A 12,197-nucleotide genomic window follows, 5' to 3' on the forward strand; every position below is an offset into this window, starting at 1 on the left:
TATGTGCTATGCTATAAAGCTAAATATATGCAAGAACAGAGAACACAATGATTTCAGGATGTCCTATAAGCTGATCACAACGTTGATATTTATCATAAGATAATAATACTTTTAAATATCAAAATATGATTTTGACATTTAGACAATATTTAGATTATTATAAACATTAAATGTGCCCTATAATTAAATGTTAAAGCTTTTTCAAATGAAACAATTTCAGTATGAGATTATTAAAAAAAAATTATACCCCAACTAATTTTTCTCACTTCTTCTTTTTACTGCCTATTACTCATGTCTTCATCTAAAGATGTCTAAAAATTGGCCAATGATAATGACACTCTCCCCACTACTCTGTGTTCTTCCTTCTGAGAAGACCACAAAGAGGATTTCATGTGACCACGGAAGCAGACATAGGTCACTGGCATTGTTGTAAATAGTGCAGAGCTAAGGGGATTTTTTTTTAGGGAGAGGGAGGTTTTACTGCCTTCTGTTGTTGTGAATCAGACCATTCACACAAAACTATTACTAGATTTTATACTAGGAGAAGCATGTGTGCCATAAAGATAAGCATACAATACTATAGAGCAGGAATAGCATCGTGTGCCCACCCAGATGCTCTTGGTCTACAGTTCCCACCAGCACCTTCTAACCAACTACTTCCCTCTTTAGCCTTTTCCTTTCCAAAGTAAATAGAAACTGTGTTCAACACAACATCCTTTTACTGTCAAGGAAAGCCATCTGAACTTCAGTAATCTGTATTGTATTGTAAGCCACCATTAGTCCTATGTTGGGAGAAAATTGGGACACAATTCATACAAAATGTATATTTAGTATAGTATGTAGAACTTCTCAGCAGACATGTATAGAACTATTCCGTATGCAGCAATCCTAAATATGCTTAGTGGGGAACAATTCTCAGTGAAGACAGCAAGCCTTAACAGCTGAGTAAACATACAGCAGATTAGCCTCAAAGTTTTGCCACAAAATAGCTGAATCAGTGGAACAAAACAGGACACAGTGCCTTGCACAAGTATACACCACCACCACTTGCTTTTTGCACATTTTGTTGTGTTAAAATCTGGAACAGAAGTTAATTTAACTGGCATTGTTACCATTTGATGTATTTCATACCTTCACATACTGTCTTACATACATCAATTTATAACAATGTCAATGAAATCCATTTTATTTTCAGGTTGTAACATAACAAAATGTGGAAAAGTTGGGACAAGGGTTAATATTTCTATAAATTACTATAAATCATTAACTCTGCAATTCCATACTCCCAACTCAGAAATACATCTGAGCACGCAGCCAGAATGTAAACTGCCTTCATATTAGCACAGCAATATCTAGTATTTTCTTGGACTGTGCTACTTAAATGTTCCCACATTCTCTGAACAGAAAATTAATATGCCCAAGATGAGAGTGCTGCCTAAAGTTCAACCTGACATGTTCTGGTTATATGCCTATGGAATATGGTTTCATTTCTGTTGGGGTTTGGGGAGAAGCAAGAGAAAAACTCAATTTAGCGTACACTTCAATAGCATTTTGTTACTACAAGTAGTTAAGATATTAGACATACCTTCTAATATTACTCCTCTCTACCCGCTTTTTAAAAGGGGACTTTTACTCATATTATAAGAACCACATTAAAGCTGAGAATAAGCAAGCTCCTGGCAGCAATTTCAGCAATACAACATTACTCACAGCCTGATCTAACTGGCATGATACATTGTTCTTCTAACACCTCTGTTTTGAAGAGGTCACAGCTAGGCCCAGTAGATAAGGTCAAAAAATCAACCTCCCACCCTAAAAATTACAGCCACATAGAGATGAAAGATCAGAGAAGCAGACATATTCACACGTACAAGCTTGAAGTACAAGCATCTTGTGTGTATGTCCATATACACACATGTCAACTCAGACACACACACAAAAAGTGGCTAGGGATTGACAGCCCAGTCAGATGCCTGGCAGGTGATATAGCTCCTCATGAAGGGCAGTGGGAGGCAGTGGTGGTCCTTAGACTCACCAGTGGGTCTTTCTGAAGTCCAAGGCCCTGGCAAAAACCCTACAATGCTGTTCTTTCGGGTTGTACCTACTGATCCTTATCAGCTATGGGATATATATTTATTAACACCTGTACTATGAGATGGTTTCCTTAAGATAAAATCTAGTTTTCAGGGTAAAGGTAGGCTATAATGCAATAGGTCAAGTGTAATGGCAAAAGAGGAAGTATGGGAAAGACAGTTGCTCAGTGGCAGAGCGCATGCTTTGCCAACACTCATTCTAGTCTTATCTGGGGTAATCATGTCAGTCTGCTTCAGTAAAAATAACAATGAAGAGTCTAGTTGCTGTGTCACCTAAAGGGCTAACAAGTGTTTGGGGGTGTGGTTTTTTGTTTGTGTGTTTGTTTGTTTGTTGTTTTTTGGGTAAACCTTTGTGGACTGTAGCTCATTTCATCAGATGCTGAGAAATGTGGCTTACTGTTTCTCTGCTTCAATATTTTGTTTTTTACTTGAGTTTTTTTTTCCTTTTTCAAAGTAAAATAAACAACAAAAACTGAGTATAATAATATTTCACAAATGAAAACTGGGACATTTATGGCTAACCACCATCAGACTGAGATCAAGATAGTTATTAATAGGGAAGAAAACACAAGCTCAGAGAGACTGCAGTAGCTTGCTTTTACCTGGGACTACTGGGTAGGGCAACAATACCCTTGTCTTGTCCCATCCCCTCTGATGAGTTGAGTGCAAACTGTTTTTGCACTCTGAATTCAGTTTGCAGCAATTTATACAGCTGGCCCCTCAGTATATGTGGGGGATCTCTTCTGGCCCCTCATGTGGATACAAAAATCCACAGATGTTCAAAATCCCCCTTGTACTGTGGTGGCACATGCATGCAACCATGCCATCACTGAGGATGATGAAACATAATGTTGGTGCAGCTGCATGCACTCACCACAAGACAACGGGGGGCTGTCCCTAATCGTGGTACTGCCGCGTGCATGCGCCACCATTGTGCCATCCACAAATGTTTGAATCTACAAATGGAAAGTTGTCGAATACCGAGGGCCAACTATATAACCTGAGGACAAAGGCAGAAAGTGGGAGGAGAAGAGAAAAAACTAGGACATTTCAAAAGCAGCTGAAAAAGTGGGATGATGGGGGGTTGATCAAGACTTTCCCTGCCAAATAAGAACAGTAGGAGGGTGTATCAACTTGTAAAAGTAATCTAATGAAAAGTCTGTGGCAAATAAAATATTTTGATCTTCTTACATAGATGATCTACTAAACTATGAAGTCAGGTTCTCCCACTATTTTTTCATTTCTTCCCAGTATTTCTTTTCTTTATTTTTGTGGAAAACAACTTCCATACTTCATATTACTAAATATATTTTGAAACAATGAATCCTTGTAGAATAAGATGGGACCAACTCTGTCATACATTATTCTTCCTTGAGACTTGCAGTTGAGGGCAGGAGGGAAGAGAATGTGACTGGTGATAAATGAGGAAGAAGAACAAGTATAAGATGCAAGCTTGTGAAATGAAGTTTCTCTGCTGTGGCTACGCTTGCAAGAGTATGCCTTCTGAAACAGCAGTCACAAATTCCTGCAGAGAGGTAAGTAATTTTGTTCATGCACTTCTCTTATTTATTCAGATCCTTAATAATTACTAGCATGCTACTCAGAAAAATGATGAAAAAAACTGGGCAAAAATATTTTCCCATAATTCATAGTTTATATTTGATGTGTGTGTGTGTGTGCGCGCGCGCAAGGCATTTTAATCATACTGGCAAAGATGAGATTTATTGCAGGACAGTTTTGGTTGTTTTACTATTGTATAATTTCAACAGGGCTCCATAAGGTTTCAAGAAAAACTACACTACTTAGATTTAGGCTACAGCACTAGAAGTTGCCTTATACTGAGTCAAACCATAGGTTCGTCTAGCTGAATATTATCAAAACCAAATAGCAGTAGTTCTCCAGGATTTTCAGTCAGGAAACTTATCTAATTCTACCTGGCAACGCCAAAGACTGCACCAGTGACATTCTGAGTGCAGTCATGTGTTCTTCCATAAAGCTGTGGCCTCTTCCAGCACTGACTTGTTAAATCAGATTTTTAAAAATTATATTCTTACCCAATCCTCTTTTTAAATAGCTCAGAGTGGCTCAGACAACCCCCTCCCCCCCAAAAAAAGGCACAAACATCTCTGTTTTCTGTGAGGTAGATTAAGCAGATTGGTCTTTTTTTCTTTCTATTTTTTCTTCATTGGATGAGGATTTAAACTTGGGCATCCCCAGTTCAACAAGCCTTTCAAGGCAGTTTCTTTACTACAACTGGAGAATAAGGAGTTTTTTGCATGTAGCAAAAGGTAGGGTTTTTGTCTAATGATCCCCCCCCCCCAATTAGTAGTCCTCCCACACCACACTGTGAACCAAATTTGATAAAAATTTCCAAAGCACTTAATAATGTCATACAAAACTATACCAGGCAGTGGAACCCTCCTAATCCTCCAGTTTAGTGACTGAAATGTGAGGGCAAAATCTCGATATAATCCCCATGTGTCCTGAGGACATAAGAAACCCCCCCCCAAGAATATCTGAACAAGAAACACTACTTTAAATGTGTATCTATTGTTTGGGGAGCCATATACAACATAAATCTTCACAGAGATGAATTAAATGTTACAGTCCAATGTGTATCTTTACAAAAGAAAAAGAAAACACAGATACTCAGAAGTCCCTTTTGTTGGACTGTTTTAGGAAGAGCAGACACAAAATCAAAGGGCCTAGTAGTACCTTATAGACTAACATACTTCATTTGGCAAAAGGTTCCATCAGATAACATGGGCTGCAAATTGCAATATCTTTTGCCAAATTAAGGACTTCCGCTTAAACTCTGTGGCTGTAGGGGTCTAGAATTCTCCAGGACAGAATAAGAGGGAGAAAACAAACAAACCAACAAACAAACTCTCCAAAGCACTGCTGTCTCCTTCTAACAAATATGACTACCTATGTTTTGTTTGCATTATTGATTGAAGTGCAGTAGTGCAGTTTATTATTGCAACTTAAGTCATATTTTTATGTATAGACAGCTTTATGCCCACTCTTAAACAAGGACCTTATCGCACACACAATTTTCAACGTTTTGGGGACTGAAGGCGGACGCTCGTGTGCACACACGTCCTGCAGAAAACGAAGTTTATCGCACAGGAAGACATACTCCAAGAGGCCCTGTTCCATCCCCCGGTGTGCACCCGTTTGCGTCCAGTCCTGACGGGCATGATTTTTGCCTGACAGACTACCTTCCGTCAGCAAAAAATGGCGCCTGTCAGGACTTGATGCGAATGGGTGTGCGCCAGGGGATGGAACGGGTCCTCTTGGAGGACGTTTTCCTGTGCAATAAATTCCGTTTTCTGCAGGATGAGCACGCACACAAGCATCCTCCTTCAGTCCCCAAAATGTTGAAAATTGTGTGTGCAATAAGGTTCCAAGTCACTACAATATCTGCCTAAAGCTCTTGTTTCTTTCTAAGGACAGAGACTGAGCAACTTTATATAGGATTCAAAAGGAGCACAAGAGGACATACAATCAGTCCCTGACTGGGTGCATTTCAAAGAACTGGTTTGGAATTTAAAATCCCTGCACAGTTCGAGATCTCAGTGCTTGAAGAATTGTCTGTTGAAACAGGTACCTACACAAATCCTAAACTGGACCTGCATATGACCTTGCTAATGTCCCTGACAAAAATGACCTTTTCATCTGTGGTAACCCAGTTATTAAATGCCCACCCAGCATCTCAACCTGGTACCTGTTTTAGGAGATTATCTGTCACAATTGTGCAATTGGGGCAAGAATATCAGACACCGTCAAGCATCACTTGACATTATCTGATATTCTTGCCCCAATCGTGCAGTTGTGACAGGAGTGTCCCACTTTGCTCCCATCACTTTCAGGCGTCTGATAATCTCTTTAGTGTCTTTTTCAATATCAGAGAAGCTTTTATCTCCTCAAACCCTATTTTTAACATTTATTTTTTGCTGTGTTGCTTTTTATTCTTTCTTTTACCTGTTTTTGGTCTTATATGGTGTTGCTTTTTGGTCCAGTGATTTATTTGCTACATTTTTATTTTATTGTTGTATTTTTAATTTCTTATTTTTATTTTATGAGCAACCCAGAGAATGTTGCTAATGGGCAGCCTATAAATAATATCACTATATATAATATCAATAAAATAATTAAAATAAATATAATAGAACCAATTTGTGCACTGACTACCCATGCTTCTGCAAACTCATGCATATCCCCATGTGCACTGACTACCCAATCCTCTGTAAACTCACACATATCCCCATGAGTATGAAGCAAATTACTTGTTGGGACAGCTTGGATTTTATCTCATAGAAAAGAAGGAATTTCCCCATTTGCCAAACTCCCCTCAAGTGTGGGAATAGAATTATACATTTCCACATAAAATGCAAAGCCAATCCCCCGATTTCTAGGTAAACATCAGCTCCTAACTAAGCTTATGTTTATCAAGCAATAAAATAACTTTGTATATGCCATACAAATTGATAAGATTGCTTCTCCATATTAATTAATTAATTAATTAATTAATTAATTTTATTTATATACCGCTATTCCAGAGATCATAGCAGTGAATAGCAAGTAAGTTAATTTGCAAGTAAGCTATACCTTAAGCAAACGTCTATGTTACTTAAAAATTTTGTTTGTTTGTTTTCATCTCTTTGTTTTCTATCTTGCCTTTTATATCCTGTTATCATGCGATTCAAGGCAAAGTACAGCATTTTTTTTAAAAAAAAAATACAACACAGTTTAAAACACAGTTTAACACAAAAGTTAAAAATAAATAAATTTGAGGTTAAAAATACAAGTTAAAAAGAGCATTAGAAACATTAAAACAGAATGGTAAGGGTTAAAAAAACCACTACATACACCCCGTCAAAAGTTCTATTTGCTGCACCATACTAAAAATTGATTGCAGGGAAGGAAGGAAAAGGGCTGGGGAAGTAAGAGCGGGTGGCCTCCTGCTCTTCCTCCTGCCCACGGGGCTTTGCCCGACCTGAGGTGCCCTTTGGAAGACACCTCCGGCCTGGCAAAGCCCCAAGGAGAGGAGCAGGGGCCACCGGCTTTCTCCTCCTCCTGCCCGCGGGGCTTTGCCCGACCTGAGGTGTCCTTCGGAGGACACCTCCGGCCTGGCGAAGCCCCGAGGAGAGGAGCAGGGGGCACCGGCTTCCTCCTCCTCCTGCCTGCAGGGCTTCACCAGGCCAGAGGTGTCCTCCGAAGGTGTCCTCTGAGAAACAGCTGGAGGCCAAGGGAAGGGCAGGAGGAGCAGGCGTGCGCCTGTCCCCCCTCCCCCAATTTCCCCCGACTTCCAGCTGTCTCTCAGAGACAACTGGAGGCCGGGAAAGGGCGCGGGGGAAAGAACCGCCCCTGGAGGGTGGAAGCCCTGCCCTTGGAGGGTGGAAGCCCCGCCTCTGGCACAGGGCCCCACCCCCAGAGGGCAGAAGCTCCACCCTTGGCACGGCAAACTAAAAAGGTTCGCCATCACTGTCTTAGAGCATGAGCAGGTTAATATGGGGATACAATTTTTCAACGTCTTGCTTCCAGTATTTTAAAGCACTAGATTGTGAAGTAAAATATCTTTTTTCTTACTTTATTTTAAAATATATTTAAAGGTTTTTTATAAATACTTGCATTTCATCAAATATTTTTTTCCTCAGTCACATTTCTAAACCATGAATGGAAGCATCGACATCTCCAATGGGACATCATCTTTCTCTGGACAATGCCTGCGAGACACCCGGATAGCCCATGTGGTATTCCCACTCTTGTACAGCTTTCTTTTCGTTGCTGGATTTCTACTCAACAGTTTAGCTGTGTTGGCTTTTTTCCAGATTCAAAGCTCATCAAGTTTCATTGTATATCTTAAGAACATCTTGGTTTCTGATTTTATAATGACACTTATGCTGCCATTTAAGATTCTAACAGATTCAGAACTGGGACTATGGCAACTTAAAGCTTTTGTTTGCCGTTTTTCAGCTGTCATATTTTACGAGACTATGTATATCAGCATAGTACTGCTTGGACTTATTTCTATAGACAGGTTTCTCAAGATCATTAGGCCATTTGGGAAGTTTTGGTTACATGATGTCACTTCAGCAAAAATTCTTTCTGGGTTTGTGTGGTTCTTCTTTTTTGTCCTTTCCTTGCCAAATGTGATTTTGTCAAACCGTGAAGCAACACCACTCACTGTCAAGAAATGTGCTTCTTTGAAGAATCACTTGGGACTGAAATGGCATGAAGCTGTCAACTACATATGCCAACTTGTCTTCTGGACTGTGCTGATCCTAATCCTCCTGGTTTACATAATTATTGCTAGAAAGATCTATAGTTCTTACATAAAAACACAAACAAAAGAATGCAAGATCAAACAAAGAGCTAAGAGTAAAGTATTTATAATTGTGGCTGTTTTTTTCATTTGCTTTGCCCCTTTTCATTTTGCTAGAGTACCTTACACTCTTAGCCAAACTGGCAAACGTATTGACTGTGCTGTACAGAACCAATTATACATAGCAAAAGAAACCACTCTTTGGTTAGCAACTGCAAACATATGCATGGACCCCTTGATATACATATTAATGTGCCGTCACTTTGTAGAAAAAGCTTTCTGTGTTAAATTACAAAAATCTAGGAATACTACACAAGAAAATCTGACTATCGCATTAGACACTGGAATATCTGCATAGACCCTTTCAAATCTGCGCTATCATACCACCAAATTAAAATATATTAATTTAAAGAAGTTGTTATTTGCTGCAGTTCAGTTCTAATGTGTTAAAATTTTAGCTGTGCTAGTGTATGTTTATTAGTTGGTATCTAAGTGTGTGTTATGTGTGGTATGTCTAATGTTTGTATTTATATATAAAATAAAAATAAAAAATTTAGCTGTGCTATATTATATATTTTGTATATACTACTGAAGTATACTAATGTATAGTTTATGACATAGTATTGTGGCAATATTGTTGTTGTTGTGTACTTTCAAGTAATTTTTGACTTATGGAAACTCTAAGGCTCATGGGAGTTTCTTGGCGAGATTTTTTCAGAGGGGATTTGCCTTTGCCTTTGCCTTCATCTGAGGCTCAGAGAATGTGATTTCTTCAAGGTCATCCAATGGATTTCCATAGCCAAGCGGGGATTGAAAGCCTGGTCTCCAGAATTGTAGCCCAACCCTCAAACCCTTATACCATGCTGGCAATACATTCCAGATATTTCATCCTAAGTACAGTATACCTACCTATAATAATGTACCTCTTGTACCCTTAAATTTACCCCATCAATAGCAAGCAGTCACAAATATATCTGCCTTTTGTTAAAGCAATTCCCGCAGTTATACAAAAGAAGATTCCTCTGTACACTTATCTGCTAGCAAGTTTGACTGATCTCAGTAGGGCTTTAATTTTATTTTGTAAATGTTACTGTTTTTAATAACAGAACTAATGCTGTTGGAGTTCCAGAAATTTTAAGCTTTTTAAAAAAGGTTTTGTTGGGAAGGCTAGAGATTTTGTGGAAGTATATACAATACGTCTTGTGGAAACTGAAATAAATACAATAGTCTACTTTTTAAATCAAATTTAAACTTATTGTACTGTTTTAACAACATAAAATGCAACACATATTGAATAGTTAACTTACAAAATGGTACTCTTTGCTATATAGAGCAAGCTGATTCAGGGCCATGTTACCTGAAGGAGTATTTCTGCCCATATCTAGATCTATTTCAAGTTAGTGTTAGGCTTAGCCAAGGGAAAGAGAATGTTTTGGTCTCCTTGATAGAAAATTTATTCCAGGAATTGGAAACAGGTAGCGTTTCCCTGCTGGACCCTGAAGTCTTGATATGATTCAGTCAATCTTTGCATTATAGACCTTGACTGCTTTTGCTACATCTCTCTTCACTGTTAATGCCACCCCATTTCTTCTTGTCCTTTCATTTCCTGAATGAAACACTATATAATTGTCTGACTCTATAAATGTCCCATTCCTGTCCACTTCGGCTTGCTGACTCCAAGTAGTGCAATGTTTTTAAGCTCCATTTCTTGTTTTATTATGTCTAGCTTTTCCTGATTCATGCTTCTCACATTCCAAGTTCCTATAATATGTTTTGTACAACTTCAGACTTTCCTTTTGCCTCTGAGTATGTCAACATCTGAATTTTTTTTAGCTTGAATCCAGTTGCATCGTTAACCCGGTGCTTCTCATAGCTATCCTCTACTTTGCCTCATTAGCTTGTTGGGTACATCCTGGCACTATCACTTGTTTCATGTTGGATTGTCTCCATCAGAGCATTTCCATAGTAACGGTTTCCACCATAACAGTTTCCATGGATTCAAGCCTCCTTGAATCCCCTTTTAGGAGAAAGGCAGAATATAAATCCAATAAATAAATAAAAATAAATCATGATAAAAGATCCCCAAAGGGGAGGGTTGCCATGCCTCCCTCTGCACAGTACTAGCAAGCATTAGCTATGGTACCACTGCCATTGTCTCTGGGAGATTGTCTGCCAGTGTCACCCTCCATAACAGTAGCTGTTTGGCACATTTTAGTCTCGCTGTGATGCTTATTAAGGAGTATATCCATACACAGCAGTAAAGAAATTGTGTTGTCTTTGAGGCAGGCATTGCAGACAGCATATAACAAATGTTCTAATTGTGTTTTAGACTTTTACAGAATTGGTTTGTATTTTTAATTTTTTAAAAATTTAAATAGTTTTTTAGTTGGCTCTTATAGCTCAGTGGTTAAGATGCTGATTCTGAAGACTACAAGAGTGGTAGGTTGGCAGTTCAAGGTGCAACTGCACATGATGGAGTGAGCTCCTGTTACTAGTCCCAGCTTCTGCCAAACTAGCAGTTCAAAAGCATTCAAATGCAAGTAGATAAATAGGTATCACTTTGGTAGGAAGGTAACAGCATTCTGTGTAGTCATGCTGGCCACATGACCATAGTGTTGTCTGTGACAACGCTGGCTCTTCAGCTTAGTAATGGTCAGACACGACTTGACAACCTTATTGGTGTCCTGGCTTCTCTTTCAGACTCTTTCAGAGACCTGGGAGGGACAAGGGACTCTGCAGAAGTTGCAAAGCATCTATCCAGTTGGCACATGGGACTCTGCATCAGCAGGGACAGTGCTGCTTCTCCCTTGGATAGGATCACCTGGGTGTCAACGACCAGGCTGTTATTGCAGCCCCTCTTTGAAATGATGGTGTCATTAGCCTGGTCTGTTCAGCTTTGTCCTCAGCAGCAGCTCCAACTCCTCTTCTGTATATAGAATCATAGAATTGGAAGAGTCTTATCCCCTGCCATGATGAAAGACACAAAGCACTCCTGACAGATGGCCATCCAGCCTCTGTTTAAAAACCTCCAAAGAAGGAGACTCTACCACACTCTGAAGCAGCATATTACACTGCTGAAGAGTTCTTACCATCAAGAAAGTTCTTTCTTTTTAAGTGGAATCTCTTTTCCTGTATTTTAAATTCATTGCTCTGTGTCCTAATCTCTGGAGTAGTAGAAAACAAGCTTGTTCCATCCTCAATCTGGCATCCCTTCAATTATGTAAACATGGCTATTATGTCACCTCTTAACCTTCTCTTCTCCATGCTGAACATACCCTAGGCCACTCCTCATAGGGCATGGCTTTCACCATTTTGGTCACCTTCCTCTGGACACACTTCCACTTGCCGATATCCCTCTTGAATTGTGGTGCCCAGAACAGGACCCAGTATTCTAGGTGGGGTCTGACCAAAGCAGAATAAAGTGTCACTATTACTTTCCTCAATCTAGACATCATACTCCTATTGAAACATCCTAGGATTGTATTTCCTAGCTACTGCATCATACCGCTGAGTCATGTTCAGGTTATGGTCCGCTAAGACTCCTAGATCCCTTTCGCATGCACTGTTGCCAATTCAGGTGTCAACCATCCAATATCTGTGCATTTCATTTTCACTATCCAAGTGGTATTATCTAATTTATGGCCTGTTACAGACAGCCAAAATAAAGCTGCTTCGAGTCACAGTGGAGGTACAGTGTTTCAATGATGCATGTGTCCTAAGAGTCCAGAAGCCACACCAAAGCCATGCTCCAGTCCTTAAGGCTGGAGCGTGGCTGT

The 12,197-nt window shown here is 39.4% G+C and overlaps 2 protein-coding genes across 3 annotated transcripts in view; one reads left to right on the top strand and one right to left on the bottom strand.

Moving 5' to 3' along the window:
- The window catches only part of MED12L (mediator complex subunit 12L), a 271,105-nt gene that overhangs the window by 97,411 nt on the left and 161,497 nt on the right, over window positions 1–12,197 (bottom strand). The gene's annotated exons all lie outside the window — the stretch shown is intronic.
- Window positions 3,589–9,035, top strand: LOC149318111 (P2Y purinoceptor 13-like). Its single transcript, XM_089509043.1, has 2 exons — window positions 3,589–3,628; window positions 7,754–9,035. The coding sequence occupies exon 2, from the start codon at window positions 7,769–7,771 to the stop codon at window positions 8,777–8,779; it is 1,011 nt and encodes a 336-aa protein (XP_089365169.1). The 5' UTR covers window positions 3,589–3,628; window positions 7,754–7,768; the 3' UTR covers window positions 8,780–9,035.

Source organism: Sceloporus occidentalis, unplaced genomic scaffold (genome assembly GCF_023333645.1).
Source record: "Sceloporus occidentalis isolate IW3139 unplaced genomic scaffold, rSceOcc1.0.p SCAF_2, whole genome shotgun sequence".
NCBI classification, from domain to species: Eukaryota; Metazoa; Chordata; class Lepidosauria; order Squamata; family Phrynosomatidae; genus Sceloporus; species Sceloporus occidentalis.

Coding starts and splice junctions, on each gene's coding strand:
- LOC149318111 (XM_089509043.1), top strand. CDS start 7,769: ATGAATGGAAGCATCGACATCTCCAATGGGACATCATCTTTCTCTGGA.